General features: G+C 44.2%; 1 protein-coding gene across 8 annotated transcripts in view; it reads right to left on the reverse strand.

Moving 5' to 3' along the window:
• The window catches only part of USP40 (ubiquitin specific peptidase 40), a 71290-nt gene that overhangs the window by 18676 nt on the left and 29418 nt on the right, over window positions 1-23196 (reverse strand). For all 8 annotated transcript variants that reach the window (XR_004002598.1, XM_030579934.1, XM_030579937.1 and 5 more), the window contains 8 exons: window positions 15461-15531; window positions 13979-14298; window positions 11113-11239; window positions 9823-9880; window positions 8989-9042; window positions 6926-7014; window positions 6268-6354; window positions 4403-4439 (listed from right to left, as the gene is read on the reverse strand). Coding sequence is in view for 7 of the 8 variants with exons in the window: in XM_030579934.1 (XP_030435794.1) it covers window positions 4403-4439; window positions 6268-6354; window positions 6926-7014; window positions 8989-9042; window positions 9823-9880; window positions 11113-11239; window positions 13979-14298; window positions 15461-15531 (843 nt within the window). In the remaining variant the exon portion in view is untranslated. The remainder of the gene's footprint in view (window positions 1-4402; window positions 4440-6267; window positions 6355-6925; window positions 7015-8988; window positions 9043-9822; window positions 9881-11112; window positions 11240-13978; window positions 14299-15460; window positions 15532-23196) is intronic.

Here is a 23196-nt window from a genome sequence, read left to right on the forward strand (position 1 = left end):
GGGAAGATCACTGAGGTGAGCAAATCTGCCAGTAAGTGCACGACCTACCTAGGTTGAGGAGGAACTTTGTCATAATACATATGTGTATGTATACACACACACACAAAATAATTTGATAATGTATATTTATTATGCATTTGTAAGGTATAGTTAACGATAATAATAACTTGTCTTAACGTTTTACTTAGTGGGACTTCTGGCAATCTTTGCTTTCAACAATTCCCTTGACGTTTGGTTTGTGCTTAGTTGTGCTCACACGCAGCAGTTTTCTTACTGATCAGCGCTTGGATTTCACATATTTGAGCGTTGAGAAAACGGACTCACAAAGATAGGTCGAGGCAAACATCGAGATTAATTTTAGGGCCCCACCTCTGAGGTTGGGGTATTTATCCTTTAGTACAGATTTCCAGAAAGTAAGGATCCCCTCTGTCTTCTGAACAGATTTCAATCTGTCATCTTCCAAAAGTTCTATTATTTCCATCTGGGATGCTGCTTCATCAATGACTAAAGGGGGCTTCAAACAATCGGTTTCAGCACTAAAAGGGCCAATCAGAAATCTGATCCGAGGTCTTTTCTGCTGCAAATCTTGGAATCTTTCCTCAAAACTGTCCTTAAGATCTTTAATCATGCTCGCATATCTAGTTGTGCTCCGTTTTAGGGGGTCTGCTGCATCTTCTTTTGATCTTCTGGAAGTTGTGACATTGAGGGAAAGTGTGTAAGATCTCCCTCAAGCATTTGTCTATGAAACATCTGCAGTTTGTTCATGAACGCAAATACACTTTGCACTAGATCAGACAGCAACCAGAATTTTCCTTGTAAGTCCACGTTAAGTTTATCCAAATGCAGCAGCATGTCTGCAATAAATGCCAAGTCTAGAACCCACCCAGCATCTGTAAGGTCCGGGGTGTATTCTTTGCTTCTCCTCCATAAATAATTTTACTGGTTCCAGGAGCTCCAAAAAACAAATAACATTACCTCTCGAGAGCAACCGAACTGCGCAGTGAAATGGCAAATCAGCAGGGAAGTTGTCTTCATCCAGTTCTTTGATTAGATTTTGAAATTGTTTGAGATTGAGTGCATTTGAGCGAATGAAATTCACAATCTGCAAGACTGGTTTCATGATGTGATCAAGTTTGAGATTTTTAGATACCAGTTGCTCCTGATGAACAACACAGAGAAATATCCAAAATTCGAGAAAGCTCTTGTTAGACTTACAAATCCCCGCTAATCCATTCACAGATTGCCCACATGGATGGAGTCCTGTCTATTGCAATGGCAGTGAGCTTCTGTAAAGGGAAGTGGTGTTTCACAGCTAGCAACATCAATGCCCTCTTTAGATCTCTTCCACAAGTTCTGTCCTTTAATGGCACGATATCCAGGACTTCTTCCATTACAGCACAGTCCAGACAAATACCGATAATTGAGGTTTATCCTGTACATTGCACGACTCATCCAAAGCAATCCTCAAATACTCACACCACTGAAGTTGCAACTGCAGTTGCAATGCAATGTCACTGTTCAGGTCGGCGATTCTGTGTTCTATTGTGTAGCGTGAAAGCTGCAGGCCAGAAATTTTCTTCTGTAGATTCTCATTCTTGGGCGACAGGATTGAAATCACATCAGTGAGGCACATTTTTATAAACCTGTCTTCAGAGTAAGGCTTTTTTGCACGGGCTATATACCTAGCCACATAATAGGAGGTTAACGTTACAGTCTGCGATCAGGTGGCAAATCTGGTGAAGAAATGGGCTTCTACATCTCTTTGTTTTTTCAAAGTTTTCAGTTTTAAAGTGCGGAGTTCAGAACCTTGTGGGAATTGTTGATCCACATGTGCTTGGCTAGAAGTGAAATAATGCTACAAGTCTGAAGATTTGAACTGAAAGACACATATCTGGCAAAGACGACACATGGCCGTACCATTACATTTAACAAAAAAGTACTTATTCTCCACCTCCTGTTGGAAGCCTTGATTTTCATCTGTGTATTTTCTTTTCCATTTGAACTTGCCTTCCATTGTTAGATGGTGTAAGAAAAATTTTGATTAAAAATTTCCACACCAGCTAGTGGTCACTGAGTACTTTACTGAAGGAGACCCAGGCTCCAGCCAGGGGTTGCTGGACACCTCACTCTGCTACAGGCCCTATCTTTAACTCCACCCTTTTCACCAAGTCCCCATCCTCACCCTGTCCCACTTCTTCCTGCCCCATTCCGCCCCCTCCCCCAGTGAGCTGTGTCCTTGCTCCTCCCCTTCTCCCTTCCAGAGCCTCCTGGTGCAAAACACAGGCAGCAGGCAAGGCAAGAGGCAAGGGGACGGAGGAAGAGGTAAGGGAGGAGAGGCTGTGCAGCGGGTCCTCGCTCCTCCCTCCCTCAGCGCCTCCCGCCTGCCACTATCAGCTGTTTCGCAGCACAGTGGTGGCTCTGGGGAGGTGGAGGAGGAGTGAGGATGAAGCACTCAGCCCCTCTTCCTCCCCCGCCAGAGCTGCCTCAATGCCGCAAAACAGCTGATCACGGCGGAAGGCGCTGGTGGAGGGAGGGGTCCTGTGCACTGTGTCCTCGCTCCTCCCCCTCCCTCCCAGAGCTGCAACACCCTGAAACAGCTGATCATGGCAGGCGGGAGAGGCAGGCGCTGATGGGGGGGGGGGGGCGCTGGCAGGCAGGAGGCATTGAGTGGGGGACGAGGACTGATAGGGCTGCCAGTGGTTGCTGAGTACCCACCATTTTTTCCCCAGAGTCGACTCCTGGCAGGAACCACAGATTTTCTTTTGAAGAGCCGCATGCGGCTCTGGAGCCACCAGTTGGCCACCCATGCCCTAACCAGAGGAAACTAATAAGATATAGAGGGGAAGTGAATTGGCAGCTTCAAAAAAATGATGACAAATACAAAGAAAACAAAATGAAAAAAATTGAGAAAAATTAATTTTCAGTTATAAAAATGTTAAGCATTACTTGTAGGTATATTTTCAAAACAGATGTACGAGTTAAGTTGATGATGGCCTCTTAAAAATGAACACAACTGTTGCTGTATGAAAAGGGTATTTTTACTACCTCCAGAATTTCAGGGCTGATTTGCCCTAGTTCTGGGATTATGATATGTTAATTACTGCCATAGAAAGAGCAGAATGAGTACAAAGCATTTTGGAAGAGCAGTTATGTATGTTCTTGAATTTTTCTTCTGAGGAAAGCATTATAAAAATGTTTTTATATAATTTACATTTTAAGGTCTAAAATTTGACCTTCCTAAACTAAAATCCCTAAATCCAGACAGAATTATCTTCTTAAAGTACAGGAAAAAAGCATGTCCAACAGTCTTTTTGAGTGGGGGAAAAAAGAATCCAAGTGATTTGAAACACAAATTTTATTAGAAAGAGAGGACCTAGTTCCACATGAAGTTCAAATTAAGGCCTAATTCAGCTTTTCAGAGTTGGTGATATAGAATAAGAACACGTAAGGAGCACAGTACTATTGCTTTCATGGCAGGGAAATCTATACATCTCTACCCCAATGTAACGCGACCTGATATGACACAGTAAAGCAGCAGGGGGGCAGGGCTGTGCGCTCCAGTGGATCAAAGCAAGTTCAATATAATGCGGTTTCACCTATAATGCGGTAAGATTTTTTGGCTCCACAGGACAGTGTTATATCGGGATAGAGGTGTACTTATAGAAATTAATGAGGTTAATGTTTTTCAAACATGAATTTACCTACTGGGTGGCGCACACACATACAGAGAAGTTTTAGATTTTAGCTTGGCTGCTAAACATGTATCGTAATACTAGTAAATGAACGTAGATGAAAATATTTTCTGAACATGAACTTTCCTATTATTTGACTTGTTTAAATTTGCAACCTTTACACTAAGATAGAATATTGTATCTAATACATATTCATTTCAGTGCTCAAGATAGAGGAAACGATGCATGCTCCTCTTTCTCTCCTTTTTTCAAGCTATTTCCATTTTTTAACCAGCAGCAATGAGAAATGCTGTACTGACAAAACCACCAATATAGACAGTAATTCACTAAATAGCTTCCGCATGCTTATTTCATTTAACACCTTTAATCGTGGAATGATCCAAAGCACACGCTCACATTAAATTTCACTTTTACAGCTTTGCTTTGGTAAAGTGATTTAAAGATCTCTTTTTATTTATTGTTATCACTGAAGTCAAGGGTGAGTTTTTGCCCAATTTAGACTGGCAAAGTACAAAGCATGAACTTTATTGGGCTGAGGTTCCAGACTTTCATTCATTTTCTCCAGGCTCAACAAATCCTCTCTCTTTCACTGCATCTCACAATAACGCAAATGAGCTTAATTTAAACAATTACTTTTTAAGCTTACAGGGTGTGCAAAAGGAATCTGCAAAACACTGAACACATTAGACAAACTACCTTGTACAACTAACCTGGTAACCCAGATTTCTCCAGCATTAAGTTTAGACACTGAAAGAAAAGAAAAATACATGGTGATATTTAACCCCAGTACATAATTTGAAAAATAATTTCATTTACAAAACTAGATTTTCCAGTGTGTGACCAAGTCACAGTCTGGTTCCTGATCTGCTACTATCCTAATGAATAGAACTGCATGCAAACCTTTACTTGATGCTTGCCGGAAAGCCATATCTGAGCCCTTAGAACAGAGGTGGGCAAACTATGGCTCATGGACCACATCCCGCCCACGGGATCATCCTGCCTGGCCCTTGAGCTCCCAGCTGGGGAGACTAGCTCGCTGTGCCGTCAGCACTCTGAGTGGCGGGGCTGCGAGCTCCTGCTGGGCAGCACGGCTGGAAGAGCTGCCGGTGTAGTCTATTAAATTGCTCCTCGTAGGAATGTGCTACTTATGGTGTACTACTTATGGCTGCCAGTCCTGGTGCTCTGAGTGGCATGGTAAGGGGGCGAGGAGTGGGGAGATTGGATAAGGGGCAAGAGGTCCCAGGGGGCAGTCAGGAGACAGGGAGTGGTTGGATAGGCATGGGAGTCCCAGGGGGGCTGTCAGGGGTGAGGGTGTGGCTAAGGGTCAGAGTAGTCAGGGGACAGGGAGCGAAGGGGTTGGATGGGGGGCAGGGAACCAGAGGGGTGTTTGGGGTGAGGGGTCCTGGGAGGGGGTGGGGATCCAGGGGCATGGTTGGGGTGGAGGATCCTGGGAGGGGGCAGTCAGGGGACAAGGAGCAGGGGGTTGGATGGGTCTGGGGTTCTGAGGAGGCAGTCAGAGGGCGGGAAGTGGGAGAGGACGGATAGATGTTTGGGGAGGCACAGCCTTCCCTACCTGGCCCTCCATATTTTCAGAACCCCGATGTGGCCCTCAGGCCAAAAAGTTTGCTCACTCCTGCCTTAGAATATAAAATTGTTTTCATGTATAAAATGTATGAATATACAAATTTTAATATTCTAGAGGAAGCAGCTTTCACAGCCTGTCAGAAAATAGACTTGTGCTATCAATTTATCACTTCTATAAGAGGACTACCGTTGTGTAGGAGTTTGACACAACAACTTCCTCCCACAGGTTTCCTTTACTAAAATAAGGCCAGAATCTTAAAAAGCCCAACACTCTCTCTGATTACTTTTAGTCTAACTATGTGCGTGGTAGATACTATGAGTTTATGTTAGTTGCAGGGCATCTGCTATGAGGGCAGGCAGATGTTTCTTATATTTGCATTAATTTGTGGGAGAAAACGTCTTGACTTCTATACATCCATGGGATGGAGGTTAAAAACTATATATAAGTGTCTTCCAAAAGATTTTGAACCCACATAATGTGTGTCCTTATGTTCAACACCAACACTTTGCCTTAAAAGTCCACAGGACCAGCATATGCATGTTATAAAGACACAATGACTCCAAAACATAGACCTCTCTTCAGTTTTCAAAAAGACTAATTCTACAACAAAACTGCAGATCCAATCACTTACACCCCACTTAATCGTGATCAGCCCTGTCATAGTATTACATAGTGCTATATGACTAATAAAGTGACGCTACTTGTAAAGATGATCACATGACCATGTCTAAGTCAGCTGGATTCTGATCAGTCCACAGGCAGACTCCTCTCCCCACCGTCTTTAGGGAACTCAAGACATTTCTCTCCCCTTTTGAAGTTTGAAGCTTTCCCCAATAAATCTATTTCCTCGGGGCACCAGCTGTAACAAGGATGCTATTTTGAAGCAATACACACTAGCAAGCAAGGAGTATCCAGGTGCAGAGGAGCTGCCATTGGAGTGCTAACGTATCCATGCAAAATGAAAGATTTCTGTAGCACTCCTGTAATTACCTCTCTCACAGATGCAGTCTCTTCCACTACTATCTCCATCTCTGGGGTTCCCTGCAGATCACTCCCAATAACAAAATACAGGAAGAGCTAAGAAAAAGATAGCACATCAAATTAAAGCTCAGGGATCATGCAGCATGATTTTATGTATACATATAATAGATTTACTTGATTTTTAACTCTAGAAAAAAGCTAAAACAGACTACTTCAGATGCAGTACAAATATGGAGGAGTCCATCACAATTACTTATCTAAACTCGCAGAAGATATAGATAAGAATGAAAACAGGGTTAGGTTTTCTTTGTATTCACTGCATGTGCATGTTGGTTAATTACGGCAGGACTGTCTCTCTAACAAAACAAACAGCACTGAAATCCTCTTCTGGCAAAACATACAATAGGCAGTCCAGATTCACCTTACAGTTAAAAATGAAATAAGGCGCTGAGTCTAGTAAATTACAATGTTCCTGCTACCACTAAGTCTCCAAAGTGAGTAAGTCTATTAGCATATTTCATAAAAGGAATGAGCATTTCTCCTATACTGCAATTAATTCTACAAAGTGTTATGAGAAGAAAATACAAATCAGGAATATTGGAAAATGTAAACATGATCAAAGCTCCTTTGTGCCAAGTCCTCTTTTTGTGTCTCCCAACTCTTTTACCTGAGTGGAATTTGGAGCTTTTCCATGACACAGTCCCAACAGGCTTCCCATCTTTAGCTCTGCTTCTTTGACAGTATAATCCTCAGGCACTTTAAAGAGGAGAAAAACACGGAAAACACAATAAAAGTTTGCTTCTAAAAAATATTAGTGCTATCAGTGTGTTCATTAAAGTGATGATGCAAACACTTAACTGTTAATATATTTATTCATGCTTAGTTATCTGATCCATTCTAAAATCCTGCCATTGTGTATCAACTTTAATTATTTAACAATTGTGACAACGTTCCTCCTCTACCTTGGTGGGTCCTGCACTTATTGGCAGATTTGCTCGCCTCACAGATTCACTACGTGGGTCAGGAAACAGCCCAGAGACTTTCCCCTCTGGTAGAAGCCACAGTCCAGGTCAATTCCTCCTGTGTATGATCAGGAGTTGAGAGGTTTGGGGGGAACCTGGGCCCGCCCTCTACTCCGAGTTCCAGCCCATTGCACTGTGGACTACGGCTGTCTAGAGTGCCTCCTGGTACAGCTGCGCGACAGCTACAACTCCCTGGGCTACTTCCCCATGGGCTTCTCCCAACACCTTCTTTACCCTCACCACAGAACCTTTCTCCTGGTGCCTGATAATGCTTGTACTCCCCTCAGTCTTCCAGCAATATGTCTTCTCTTTCTCAGCTCCTCACATGCATGCCACAAACTGAAGTGAGGTCCTAATTAGCTAGCCTGTCCTAATTGATTCTAAGAGTTTCTTAATTGGCTCCAGGTGTCTTAATTATCCTGCCTGTCTTAATTGGTTCCAGCAGGTTCCTGATTACTCTAGTGCAGCCCCTGCTCTGGTCACTTAGGGAACAGAAAACTACTCATCCAGTGACCAGTATATGCGCTCTCAACCAGACTCTTGTAGCCCACTGGTCTGGGTCTGTCACACAATATTAACATTTATTTTGTAATGTTTATAGGAATAGATGTTGTAAATCCACAAAGAGGGATTCTACTTTTCCTGAAACAGTTAGCAAGCAGCCTTAAAAATGAAAGGAGCTATGGACTCATTTTTAGCAAGATGCAAATTACTCTATTTTCTTTATACATTTATTTACATGGCTTACTTACTGAATACTAATAGTTCTTTTCATCTACATACAGTATATTGTATTGGGGACCTGTTCACCTTTTGTGCATTTCTGCAGTGATCCAGCACTCAGTTCCTAATTAATACACGATTGGTAATAAAGTATTTAAAATTAGTGAATTTAGATGCAAGTAATAAAAGACGACAATTAAATGGTCTATTTGTCTGATAGTGGAATGCTAATAGATAAGTATTACTATTGGAAAAAGTCTCCTGTTTTGATTAAATATGGAAACACCATGAAATGCTGATTCATCACTTTAATGTGATATTAGACTTGTATATAGGAGCTGGGTGAAATTGTTACCAGGAATAGTTTATTTGGTCAACCTGAAATTATTTGGCAAACACAATAAGAATTCATGAATAGATTCGACATTACAGAAAAACTGAAATATTTCAGTAATATAAAAACAAAACAGTTTCATTTCAACATTACCAAAATATTTCAAGTTTTTGGACTGGAGTCACAAAGCAGCCTGAGGCAGCAGCGGTGGCAACACCACAGCCCTCCTTTTAGCTTTTAGTCCCGTGGTAAGGGTCCAATTCTATCTCTTCTTGACAGGGAGAAGTGATTTGAACATTGGTGTCCCACACTGCAGGCGCATGTCCTCCTCACTGGCCTATGGGGTATTCTGGGGTGGGTCTCTGTCCATCTCTTCTCTCAAGTTGTTCCAGTTAGTAGTAACAATTAGTCAAAGAAGAAACTGGAATTTGGGTCTCCCATGTCTCAAGGGAGCGGCCTAGCCATCGCGCTACAGAACAACCCTGACTTTCTCCCTGGCCCAATGACTAGTCATTATAATTATGAATGACTATGAACTGCAATTATCCATTATTCACTCAGCTATACTTGTATGTTCTATTAAATGAGAAAAAAAAAGCAACTATGCATTTTCTCCTTAATTTTATTTTAAAGATTACTAGAGTGGCTTACCTGGAGAGAGAAGCTTCCCATTTCCGTTAATAGGTCTGAGACAGCTATCATCCACTACAATGGAGGAAAAAGAAGGACAAGATGGACTAAACAGATTAAAATTAAATTAAATTTGGCTCAGCTGTTCGGAGTGATAAAGGACGGAAAATTAACAAACTAGCAGGTTTAGCTAATTAGAGTCATCTCATATAGTTGAAAAATTGTCGTCCCCAAGGTGCAACACCAACATCACAACTTGGTAGCACTTCTCAGAGGTCCAGAAGACACTGCTAGCCTTGCCTCCTCGGCTGGACATTACTTTCCCTTTATAAAGTTAGCCACCTTAGCAATAAGGGCTTGAATATTGCGGTTGGCCAAAGTTTCCAACTTCGGACACACATTTTTAAAAATGCATTGAAATAAGTCTTAAAGGGAGGGATAGAAAGTATCAGTCTGACAGGAAAGCAATTTACCAGTCTCAGAATTGCTTTCACATGCAATGTGTTTGGTTTGTTTTTTTAAAACAAGATGACACAGTTATTTGACCTGCAAAAATGGCTTCTAGCAGAAGTAGTGGGTGGATATAAATGAGGTACTCCTAGAATATGTATTTTTTCAACAGCAGTCAGTGTGGTACATTGCAGTATTTTTAGCCAGGAAGATTTGCCATTTTATTCACAACTAGAGGAGTCTTAAATCCCTTACATCCTGCAGCAGAGAAAAATTATTAAAGGTCTTAATAGTAAAGATTACTTGAGATATGGAAGTTAATCTCCCTTTCGCAAACTATAAACGCCATCCAGCAAACTGCAATAACCATATTACCAACTAAATAATTATTGAACAGTTATTTACCTAGCTCCTCTCCTAATCGCAGCTCCTGTATTGCCTTAATTTTGATATCTGACATCACCTAAGAGAGAAATATTAGTGACTATGTAATATAATGGACTATGCAAAAAGAGAATGCAAGCTGTGTGTATATATATGGCATTCAAGCACAAAGAAAGACTATTACTCTTCATTTAAAATGCATTAATTTCTCTTTCATTTTGCAAATCTGAGAAAAGATCTCCTTAATATATTACCAATTTTCATGGTCACATTTTCGGATTTTTAAAACTATCAGCCCCCACCACCCCGCCCTCCAAAATAAAAAAGCAAATACAGTATCATCAGACTACAGAGCAAAAGAAAATGCACCGAAAAGGAACGAGAAACTGATGCACTATGCTGCACATAATGTTTAATATTCTTTCTATAGAATTAAACAACAATGGGAGAAAGAGCAAGAGAAGCCTCAGAGGATTTACATCTTATGACAAGTTTAGGAAAGTGAAGTTGTATTTAATGTAGAAGGAGATTAAGAAGACAACTTAGGTGTATAAAATAACGTGGGTGATGAAATCAGATAAAAAGGTTTGAGGATATGGGAATAAGATTTAAAAGATAGAAGAGTTAGAGATTTTGTACATGAAAAGAAGCAATAAAGGATGTGGACATGAATATGTTAAAAAAAAAAAAAGAGAGGAATTACACAGAAACCAAAATCTAAGTTGAATCATTAAAATAGCTTTAGATGAAATGCACAAATTCCTTCTGTTCTTTAACTGTTAAGATCTTGCCAAAACACACAGTCCACCATTTTTTCCCCATCGCACCCTTGTAACAAGGAGAACTATTTTCTTCATAAAGAGATATTTAAAGTTCTGTTCTCCAGCACAGTCTCATGAAACACATTGTTTTCATGATGGCCCCACAGAAAAGCTGTTGCAGAAGTTTACTACAGTCTACTTCAGTGAATGTTAGTCTTCTTTAGGTTGTGATGTAATTTAAAAAGTTTCTTCAAAGCAGACGTGCATGTACTTGTCTCAATTACACAAACAATGTAGTTTATTTTGGCTCTTGTGGGTGGCAATGCCAAGCCTGCCATCCATGCTGCTTTGCTGACATAAGCTATTGTACTTAACTGAAAATTCCCAAGATGAAATCCTGGTCTCACCGAAGTGAATGGGAATTTTGCCATTGATTTCAATAGGGCCAGGATTTTACCCTCTATGGTTAGCTCAACTGAACTGAAGAAGTTGTGCACAGTAAGAGAAGAATTCTGTTATATCCCTGAACAGTTGTAACTCCTTTACTCACTGTTTCAACGGTTGCAGTAATTTTAACTTGCTTCTCTTCAGCTTCCAACTGGCAGAAATTTTTAACTTGTAGCCAGCTGATATCATGCATAAAAGCAGTCAAATTGCCACTTGCCACATTCACCAAGCTGCAAACAAGATATACTTAGAGCACAGATTTATGTACTATATGCAAGCGAAGAATACAGGGAAAATGTGCGCTACCTATGCTGAGGAAGACTGCTAAATGCCACAGTGTCTTATTGTTTATATATGAACTAGGTCTTACTACTATTGCTTATAACATGGTGACACCCAAAGGCCCCAGTCATTATCAGGGTCCTTCTGTATTGTTAAAACAAAAATAGTTATAGGGTAAATTTTTCAAAAAATGCCTTAGGGACTTAAGGAGCCTAATTTCAATTTTCAAAAGGTATGTCTACACTACAAAATTATGTTAACCTAAATTACAACAACGTGCAGCCACCGCAGTAATTACATCGCTTTTGCATGTCCACACCACGCTACTCGTGTCAGTGGTGCACGTCCTAACCAGGAGCACTTGCACCGATTTAACTGGCATTGTGGGGTGGATTCTGAAAGACAACAACAGTCAATGTAAAGCCACGCACTGTCTACACTGACACTGCATCAACCTAAGTAAATCAAAGTTGATTTTATGCCTCGGGGGGGGGGGGGGGTGTTATGAAGTTGGTGTAGTGGGCAAGTTACATTAGCAGGAGTGACATTTTATTGTAGTCGCTTACAGAGTTAGGTAGATGTAAACTGCCATACGTCGACCTAACTCTAGTGTAGACCAGGGCTAAGTCTCATCAAAAGCCAATGTTATTTTTAAAAATGGGACTTCAGCCCAGAAACTCCTGTCTACACTAGAAAGCTAGGTCAACATAGCTATGTCGCTTACAGGTATGAAAATTCACATGCCTGAGAGATGTAGTTAAGCCAACCTAAGCTTCAGTGTAGATCGTTCGGGAAGAACACTTTCCATCGCTGTAGTACATGTTTATGCTACAGCGGCACAGCTGCAACAGCATTGTTTCTACTGTAAACATACCCTGCGTCACTCATTCAGAAAAATTTTACCCATAGCCCCTGCACTAAAAAGCTACTTCGATCTCCAGAGGCCCAGGTTTCTATTTTATTTTATTTTACTTTTTTATACACAAAGGCAATTAATTTGGTGCGTTAAGGGAACATGATCTTACTAGATAGCAATCATACAATTTTTCCACAATCAGAAGCTCTTGCTCAGCAAAATGGCAAGTGTTGGAATATTAGTAGCATTCCATCTAAGAGGAATGATTAATGAACCGATCTGCTGGTGGAAAGGTACTCTGCTCCTGACAGAATTTTTGTTAGATCTTGCCATTTGTTTTTGTCCTTGTGGTTTAAGACACTTGCGCAGGACTCAGGATATCTGTGTTCAATTCCTGGGTCTCTCCAAAGACTTCCTATATGACCATGGGCAAAGTCACTATTCACTTCAGCTCCTCGTCTGTATGATGAGGAGATAACCTGTTCTCCAACCCTTTGCCAGTCTTGTCTATTAAGATTTAAGTTCTTCAGGGCAAAGACTGTCTCTTACTCTTCCACACAGCGTCCAGAACAAAAGGGCAGGCCCCTAGGCACTACCATAACATTGATAATCATGAGTACAATACAGCCGGTATTACTCACTCACTCTCACTCTCACTCACACAGTCTTTGTAATTAACCCCAAAATACTTGAAACTAAGGGGTATAATACTATGTATGTACTAAATGCAAGTTTGGACACATGCATTAGGATTAATTGCACTTCCCTCCTAAGAGGAAAACCATTTTGTGCTTACAACTGAATTTTTACTTTTTGCCCTTTAATAAGTGCTAGTCAAGTAGCAATGTTTCACAGCAAATCACCAGGCGTCACTACTCATAACTGTTCTAGTTATGGGCGCGAAGCAGTTTCCATTGCAACCTTGTTCTCACATCTCCATAACTGACACTACTTTGGTGGATGTTTTCTATACCTGGTCTTTGATCAAAAAGTGAAATTTGCTTGCTTGACAAAACTCTGTACGGTTTAAGTTATATATTTTTTGGGGAAATATGCTTTTCTGCAATGTAAAAATATTCTAATCATGCTGAAATTTAAGTCTTGGTATGAATATAGTCCCCAATGAAGAACCTGTTACTTCACTTTTTATATTTAAAATGTTTTAAAACTTTAATGTAACCGGTAAGTCAAAATTTACATCAAGAGCTCTTGCAGTTGAAAATTTCCCTTATGTCTGGAGGGGTGCACTTAACTAATTGCATTTTCATGCACAGAGCCTTTCATTTAAGTGCACATTTGGCTGTTTCAGAGAATTGAAAAGATCAGCTGGCAAATCCAACACAGCTCTATGCTGCCCAGGACAACTGCTACAATTCTCCTCTCCCACCACCACATATAAGCCCCATAAAGGTATCCTATGAAGTTAAATGCAAATTAATCTCCCATTCCTGATGTTGCATTAAGTACTTAACACCTTGAAATTCTAGAAGCGTTAACTCAGCCATGCTGCATACGTAAAGAGTTTCTTATTGCTCTTTACCTTGTTAAAATGTAAACCTCTGTTCTTCATATACACCATAAATGCACAAAGGATGTTCAGCAGGGCAAAGTTAATGTTGCTGTAGCAATCATAACTTTTTGGAATTTCTCCGACTTCTAAGTGCTTCATTTCACAACCCTGAGATCATCGCATTAGTGGTGGTGACAAAATGACTAACAAGAATAGCAACAAGAACATGTAACAATGTAATTCTAGTCAAAGGAATTCTGCTTGGTCTCCTAACTTTGAAACGTGTGCTTAATAGGAAAGAAACACAATCATGACATTTACCTTTGGTCATGGCTATCTAAAACTAATATTGAGCTTCCATCTGTTAGGCCAACAATTCTGACTGTCTTCTTCATATCCTCTTCAGGAATGACTTTCCAATTCTCCACCTCTTTGTCAGATCCTGAAATGTTCATTAAGATGATCCCTCCTGGCGATGCTAAGGCTTTCCACAGGGTGCTCAGTTCTGCATTGCATGGAACAACATGCTGGGATTCGATGAAATGTTGACCTTTCCCTCCTTCATTATAGCCCGCCAACCGAAGAACATTTAGAAGCACGGGTTCATGGTCAAGACCTGGTAACACCTCCATACCACCAACCTGTAGGAAGCGTGTAATATCTGCAGATGAAGGGTAATCAACAATAGCAAGAGGCCTGCGAAGTGCTGATGGTTCTAGTTGCTCAGTCATTCAGGACAAGGAAGTCTTGCTTTTTCCCCCCCTCCTCATTAGAATTAAGCCTCCCCTGACTGAATTCCACCTGAACAGCTTGCTAAAGAATATCAGAGGTGTCAAGAAGGGATACAATGTTGGGAACCCAGGGATTGCTGTAACTCTGCATCCATTCTGAAAATACTTGTGGTAAAGGAAAAAAAAATTGGGACAAAAATGGAGCTATTTAATCTTTTAGCACAGAAATCTGGAGAACATCTGCAGCAATATTACCTGCATCTGACCACTAACACACTGAATCTAAACTTCAGTCAAATGAATCATCAATGTCAATCTTCATTGATTTACCCCTTCAAGATATTTATGAACTACAGACTTTTATTCAATACAAAAATATATACGAATAAGACCAAAGCAGCCCAAAAAATTAAAGTAATTTGAAAGTAAAATTGGGCTATTCTGAAGCTTAGCAAGGGAACAAAAATAAATGTGCATATCAAGAACAAAAGCTGAGACTGTTAACATTACATTTGCTTTAATTAGTTATTGGATAAATCCTTACAAGACAGAGACCTTTAAGTTCAAAAGAAGAGAATGATCCAAGGAGAGTGTGCTGTGTTCAGTGAACTATTCTTTTATATATGGTGTCAATCACTGATGCAGATTTAGCTGTCTGCTGGATGGTGTGCAGCCAAGCACATTTTTGTTATTGCCTCAAACTGACCTAACAGACAGCAAATTTAAGAATCTGCTTTGGTTTAATTGGTATGGAATTAAAAAAAAACAAAACTATATAGTAATCATCTGGGAATCTGATTGACAATTACACACTGTACGTGGTACAGTCTGTTTACATCCCCATATCCTACTAGGAAAATAATGTACCTTGAGGTCTATGAAGGGTATAGTCACAAGCAGCATAGAGACAGCCATCTGTGAAGGAGGCTGGAGCAGCATCACTGATGCCAAATATCACCTGCACTCCTCAAGAAAGTATTATAAGAGATTTAAAATGACCAGAAACCTTTTTGAAGATTAAAATCAGATCCTCAGGAATTGTACAATATAATTAATTTTCCTGTTGTCTTACCTCCTTGCCATTCCACACAAAGACATCTGCCCCATCTGCAAGTCCAGTGCCACCCAATGTCATCTCATCTCCTGAAAAGATCAAATCATCAAGATTTTCGCAACAGGTAACCCATCTCACCTGGCAAACTGGACACAGACTAGATTTCATTAATATTTGGATGTTCTATCTACATGAAAAGTTGCTATGAAGAACAGATACAGAAGCCCAGGGCCCAGTTGTGTAAAGTGATCCATGCCCATATGCCTCTGAGGAGTCCCACTAAGTCAACAGGAGTACTGGTAGACATAAGGGTCCACCTAAGCAAATCCTTTTGCAGGACTATGACATTAAACTCTATTTGACAAATCTGTATGGTCAATAACTTCCCACATGAGATTTAAAAGTACATTTTAATATTTAATTTATAATGCTAAATGCTGAAGTAGTCATGTACTGTATCTCTACAGCCAGTATTTAACGTCGATGTACTTAATTTTTGCATGCAACTAGTTTCATCTTCTTACTATAATACAGATTAAATGGCAATTACTTTAACTCTACAAGGATTACATTAAAATTTGCAAGAACACTTAACGACAGTTTTTTGTTTAGCTTCTGTTTCTGACATTTATGCTATCAAAATTACTTGACTATTTCTGGAAAAAACTAATTTTCTGAGGCAGACAGACCAACGCCTATCATAAGAACATAAGAATGGCCACAATGGATCAGACCAAACGTCCATTTAGCCCAGTATCCTGTCTTCCAACAGTGGCCAATGCCAGGTGCCCCAGAAGGACAGAACAAAACAGGTCATCATCAAGTGATCCACCCCCTGTGGCCTATTCCCACCTTCTGGCAAATAGAGGCTGGTGACACCATCCCTGCCTATCCTGGCTAATAGCCACTGATGGATCTATGCTTCAGGGATTTATTTAGTTTTCTTGAATCCTATTATATTCTTGGCTTTCACAACATTCTCTGGCAAAGAGTTCCACAGGTTGACTGTGTACTGTGTGAAGAAATACTTTCTTTTGTTTGTTTTTACCCTGCTGCCTATTAATTTCATTTGGTGACCCCTAGTTCGTGTGTTATGAAGAGTAAATAACACTTCCTCATTTACTTTCTCCACACTAGTCATGATTTATAGGCCTCTATCATATCTCATATCATATCCTCTTAGTCATCTCTTTTCCAAGCTGAAAAGTCCCAGTCTTATTAATCTTTCCTCATATGGAAGCTGTTTCATACCCCAAATAATTTTTGTTGCCCTTCTCTGTATCTTTTCCAATTCCAATGTATCTTTTTCGAGATGGGGTGACCACATATGCATGCAGTATTCAGGTCGTGGGCATATCATGGATTTATATCCAATTAAAAAGTGAAGCAATAGATATTGTATTTCACTCAACTCAGATTTTTTAAAAAACTGTCCTAATACCCAGAATGATAAAAAGACGGTTACTCACCTTTGTAACTGTTGTTCTTCGAGATGTGTTGCTCATATCCATTCCAGTTAGGTGTGTGCGCTGCGCGTGCACATTCGTCGGAAAACTTTTACCCTAGCAACTCAGTGGGCCGGCAGGTCGCCCCCTAGAGTGGCGCCATCATGGTGCTCAATATATACCCCTGCCGGCCCACCCGCTCCTCAGTTCCTTCTTGCCGGCTACTCCGACAGTGGGGAAGGAGGGCGGGTGTGGAATCGATATGAGCAACACATCTCGAAGAACAACGGTTACAAAGGTGAGTAACCGTCTTTTCTTCTTCGAGTGATTGCTCATATCCATTCCAGTTAGGTGAATCCCAAGCCTTATGTAGGCGGTGGGGTCGGAGTGAAATGTGGCAGAATGAAAACTGCTGAGCCAGAGGCTGCAGCATCTCTTGACTGTTGAACCAGGGCATACTGCGAAGCAAAGGTATGGACCGAGGACCAATGGAGCTGTGCGACAGATCTCGTGGGTAGGAACACGAGCCAGCAAGGCGGCAGATGAAGCCTGAGCCCTGGTAGAATGCATGGTGATGTGGCTTGGGGAAATATGAGCCAAATCATAACAAGTGCAGATGTACGCCATCACCCAAGATGAGATCCTCTGAGAGGAAAACAAGCAAGCCTTCCCTTTGGTCTGCTACCGTGACAGAGCTGGGGCACTTTACGAAATGGTTCTGTCAGCGCAATATAAATGTGAGCACTCTACAGATGTCCAGGGAGTGCAATTGTTGCGCCCATTGCATTGAGCTGTGGGTAACATGAAAGGCCGAAACCACCTTAGGGAGGAAAGCCGGTGTGGTCATAACTGCACCTTGTCTTTGTGAAACCTAGTGTACGGCTGAACCACCGTAAGAGCTCTGAGCTCGGAGACTCGTCTGGCTGATGTAACAGCTACGAGGAAAGTTGTCGTCCAAGACAGGTATAGCAGAGGGCCAGTCGCGAACGGCTCGAATGGGGGAGACATAAGTCTGGTTAAAACTAGGTTGAGGTCCCAGGTTGGGGCTGGGTGGCGCACCCGAGGGTGCAAGCGCTCCAAGCCCTTGAGGGACCTCGAACCCATAGAGTGTGAGAAAACGGAACGTCCACCTTAGCCTGGCTGGAAGGTAGAGATGGCTGCCAAGTGTACCCTCAGCGATGATACCGCCAGGTCCTGCCGCTGAAGGCCAGAGGCAGGCCAAATAGAGGGGATCGAGACCTCAGTAGGAGCAAGATCGAGCGTATTGCACCTGTAGAAGAAACGCTTCCACTCTGCCAGGTACGTTGACCAGGTGGAAGGCTTCCTGCCACCCCGGCTCAGTTACGCAGCAGCCACACCGTGAGGCGAAGAGGCTGCAGGTCGTGGCCCTGAGTGATGAGGTCTGGGTGGGGTGGCAGGGTAATTGGGTTGGTTATTGACAGGCCGAGCAACATGGTATATCAGTGCTGCCTGGACCACGCTGGAGTGATCATGATGATGCGCGCTCTGCCCCTGCGGAGTTTGAGTAGGACCTAATGAACCAGTGGGAACAGTGGGAAGGCATAAAGGAGTTGGCCTTTCCACGGCATCAGGAATGCATCCAAGATCGATCCCGAGGAGACACCTTGGAAGGAGCAGAACACCTGGCATTTTCTGCTCTCGCGGTGAGTGAACAGGTCTATGTGAGGAAAAATTTCCACTTCTGGAAAGCAGAACGCCTCACATGGGGCAGAGTGATCACTCGTAAGACAGGAAAGACCTGCTGAGTCAAAGCGCCAAGGCGTTCCGAACGCCTGGAAGAAAGAACGTCACCAGCTCCATCGAGTGGGCCATGCAAAAGTCCCAGAAATGGATGGCCTCCTGACAAAAGGGGGGAGGACCATGTCCCTCCCTGGTTATTTATGAAGCACATGGCCGTTGTGTTGGCTGTAAACACCGAGATGCCACGGCCTCGCAGCTGCCGCTGGAACCCCTGGCATGCCAGGCGGACTACTCTCATTTTTGGGGCATTGATGTGGAATGCCAGCTCCCGAGAAGACCAAAGGCCTTAAGCTCGGAGGTGACCATGAGCACTCGAGCAGAGAGATGATGCGTCCATCGTCAGGGGCAGTGAGGGCTGGGGCGGATGGAACCGCATCCCTGCCCACACCAGGGAAGGAGTTAGCCACCACTCTAGAGAGCCTAAGGTGCTCGAGGGAACGGTGACTACCATGACCATTGGCTCCCTGTCCGGGTGGTACGCCGAGGTAAGCCGGACTTGGAGAGGACGGAGGCGGAGCATGGTGTGTTTGGTTACAAACTTGCGGGCAGCCATGGACCCAGGAGACTGAGACAAGTGCGAGCTGAGGTCGCTGGGAAAGTCTGCAGACCTCGGATGATTGTTGCCATCGCCTAAAATCGCGGCTGTGATAAGCAGGCTCCGGCTAGGTCGTAGACCAGGATAGCCCCTAGGAAGTCCAACCTCTGCGTGGGAACCCGAGTGGATTGCTCTATAGTAATCATCAGGCCTAGACCTGTGAATAAGACCGTGACGATGCCCACGTGCTGAGTGGTTTGTGTCTCAGAGTCTCCTCGGATAAGCAAATCGGCCAGATATGGAAAAACGCATATCCGACATCAGCGAAGGTAGGCGGCAACTATGGCCATATACTTGGTCAATACCTGTGGGGCTGCAGAAAGGCCAAACAGTAGGACCGTAAACCAGAAGTACTGACGGTTGGCTAGAAAGCGGAGGTATCTCCTGTGCGGAGGGAAGATGGCGTTGTGAAAGTACGCATCCTTCATATCGAGGGCGGCATAGCAGTCCCCAGGAGGCAAGGATGGGATAATGGTTCCCAGGGATACCATGCGGAACTTCAACCTTATCCTAAACTGGTTGAGTCCGTGCAGGACTAGGAAGGTCTGAGACCTCCGTTCGAGTGGGGGACTAGGACATGACGGGAGTAAACCCCCTTGCCCCTTTCGTCTGTCGGCGTCTGCACCTCTTGTACGAGGAATTGCTCGTGAGAGGGGTCCCTGAAGGGGGACAGGGCTGGAACAAATTAGAGGTGGTACCTATGCTCCACCGCGCGCAGGACCCAGCGATCTGAAATTGACTGGGGCCACGCCAGGAGAAAGCGGGATTGGGATCCCGGCCTGTGACTGGTACACCGCCCTCAGGCGCACGTTGGAAGGTTCGTCTTTGGTCCCAGTGGTAATTGCGAGGGACCTTGACCTTGGCTCTTTAGGGGTCCTGACGTTTGTCTGCGACCACCTTGGCCTCGCCGTTTGCCAAAGTCCTGTCTCTGGCTAGGCATAGAGTATGGCGGCTGGGGACAGAAAGGCCTGCGTTTGGTCGCTGGCATATGCATGCTGAGAGAGCACATTAGGACCCTATTGTCCATCAGGCTTCGCAGCCTGGGGCTGTCTTTGCCACGAAGAGGCCTTTACCAACAAAGCGTAAGTCCTGAATGGCATACTGCAGCTCCGGCCGGAGGTTTGAAACCTGAAGCCATGAGATGCACCTCATGGCAACACCAAAGGCCAGAGTCCTGGCTGCTGAGTCTGCTGCGTCCAACGAGGCCTGGAAGGACGCTCTGGGTACCTTTTTCCCCCGTCCTTCAAGACGGCAGCGAACTCTTGGCGAGAGTTTTGAGGTAGAAACTCCATAAACTAAACTACCTTCACCCAGGTGCTATAATTATAGCAGCTAAGCAAGGCTTGTTGCTTTGCTACCCAGAGCTGCAGGGCCTCTGCAGAGTACATCTGGCAGCCAAGTAGGTTCATTCGCCAAGCCTCCTTCGGTTTCGGGGCTGGCGCCCGCTGGCCATGCCAATACCTCTCCTTAACAGACTGAAAGACTAGTGAGCAGAGAGGAGAGCGTACAGACAAGTAATCGTACCCCTTAGAGGGCACCATACCGGGTCCTCTACCTCTGGGATCTCCTCCACCTCAGGTTGTCGGGGGGCATATCAGAATCGTGGTCCTGAGCATAAGATCTGCGCATGTGGGATGACACAGATGCGTGTCTGGATGGCCATGGAGGTACTAAAAAAAGGCATGGGCAGAGTCCCTGACTCTATCAGACCTTGCCCAACTCGGCACCGGGGACCGGCACCGGGAGGTGTACCGGTACCTGGAACGAGATCCAGACCTGCAACCAGAACGGTGCCGGGAGGTCGACCGAGATCTCGAGGCTCGGGGAGAGGCTACGGGAGTCACGGTTCCTGTCGCGGTGCCGGGAGTCGGAACGGTGCCAATAGTAGCGGGTCGGCGAACGGGATACCGACCGGTGCGGCGAGTGCGACCAGTACCGATGAGGAAAACAGCACCGGGACTGCAAGTGGTGTCGGGTGTGCCGATGGGACCTGGAGCATCTGCAGGACCGTGATCATGAACGGTGCCGCTCTGCTGTGCTGACAGAGGACGGTCATATGAAGAGACTGTAATACCCGCACCGGCGGTGCCGGGGTCAGGCAGCATCAACTTTGTCATGGCAATGAGATCCCTTGCCATTGGTAATGTCTCCGGTGTGGAGGGAACAGCAGGCTCAACCACAGTACATACTGGGGAGCCGTCAGGCCCCGGATTCGACGGCCCTCATGGGACCGGGATCGATTTTACCGAGGTCGTCAGAGCTTCGGTAGGTGTCGGTGCCGGGCGATCCGACTTAGACGAGCTCTCTGGCTGCGGTGCAGTTGGCACGGAAGCAGCAGCTCAACCACGGCACGTGCCGGGGAGCTGTCAGGCACCGGATTCGACGGCCCTTGTGGGACCGGGATCGACGGTGCCGACGTCGTCGGTGCCTCTGCAGGCGTCGGTGCCGGGCGATCCGACTTAGACGAGCTCTCTGGCTGTGGTGCAGTTGGCACAGAAGCAGCAGGAGCAGTAAGCTCTACCACGGCGCGTGCCGGGGAGCTGTCAGGCACTGGATTCAATGGCCCTGGGGGACTGGAATCGATGGTGCCGATGACATCGGTGCCTCTGCAGGTGTCGGTGCCGGGCAATCCGACTTAGACGAGCTCTCTGGCTGCGATGCAGGTGGCACGGAAGCAGCAGGAGCAGGGGGCTCAAACACGGCGTGTGCCGGGGAGCCGTCAGGCACCAGCAGGAATCGTAGGCTCTCTCGACCTCGGAGGAAGGGAGCGGTGCCGAGTTGACTTTGGTGCCGGTGACGGCCGGTGCCGAAAGGCCTTGGCAGTACCGGCGGGGTCCAGTGCCGAGGAGGCGCTTCTGCCAGCCACTTGATCATCGCTCGGTGCCAAAGGTAGAGGGGTAAGTGAAAGTCCCGCTCCTTTTTGTTCTCGGCTTAAAAGCCTTGCAAATGGGGCACTTAGCTGTCAAGTGTGGTTCCCTGAGGCACTTCAAACAAGAGTCGTGTGGATCTCCCTTCGGCATCGGCTTCTGGCAGGCCGAGCCCATTTTAAAACCCGGTGAGCCGTGCATGGGCTCCGGCACCGGGTGCAGGGAAGGGGCTACTTCCTGAACCCCGCTAACTATTACTAAACTAACTATGTTAGCAAAGAAAAAACGTATAACTATACAAATATATGTATAAAACGATTTTAACTGCATAACTATATACGAGAACTACGAGTAGCTAGGGAAGTGGAGGTCAGCTAAGCCGCGCTCCACTGTTCCAACGACCGACACGGGCGGTAAGAAGGAACTGAGGAGCGGGTGGGCCGGCAGGGGTATATATCGAGCACCATGACGGCGCCACTCTAGGGGGCGACCTGCCGGCCCACTGAGTTGCTAGGGTAAAAGTTTTCCGACGAATGTGCACGCGCGGCGCACACACCTAACTGGAATGGATATGAGCAATCACTCGAAGAAGAACCCATATTAAGTTATAAGTGTCAAGACTAATGAAAGCCAAACTGATATCTTAACTGAGCTGTGCTGTCATATTTATATATAAAAAAAATAAAAATAAAAAACTTTCCTCTTTGAGTTTTCACTTCCACTAAGACATTCAGTTTAAAATGTCCAGTCCACTTGTTGCTACTATCCTGCCTCTGAGATCCTCTACTTTTTAACTATTAGATAAATGCTAATAAGACATCATAAACATTCAAACGGATATCTTAGTAAAATCTTACATGTCTGCAAATCTGATTAATTCTCAGAGACCTACACTTTCATCCTACTTCCCACCAAAGGTTTCACAGAAGAGCCACTGAAAGGATCATAAAACTTTATTATGTTTTAATATTATATTATTTATTATGTGTATTATCATAGGTCCTAGGAGTCTGAGTCATGGACCAGGTCCCCCGTCGTAGGCACTGAACACACACAGATAAAAAAACAGCCTCTGTCCCACACAGC

The sequence above is a fragment of the Gopherus evgoodei genome, chromosome 11, assembly GCF_007399415.2.
Source record: "Gopherus evgoodei ecotype Sinaloan lineage chromosome 11, rGopEvg1_v1.p, whole genome shotgun sequence".
Lineage (NCBI taxonomy): Eukaryota > Metazoa > Chordata > Testudines > Testudinidae > Gopherus > Gopherus evgoodei.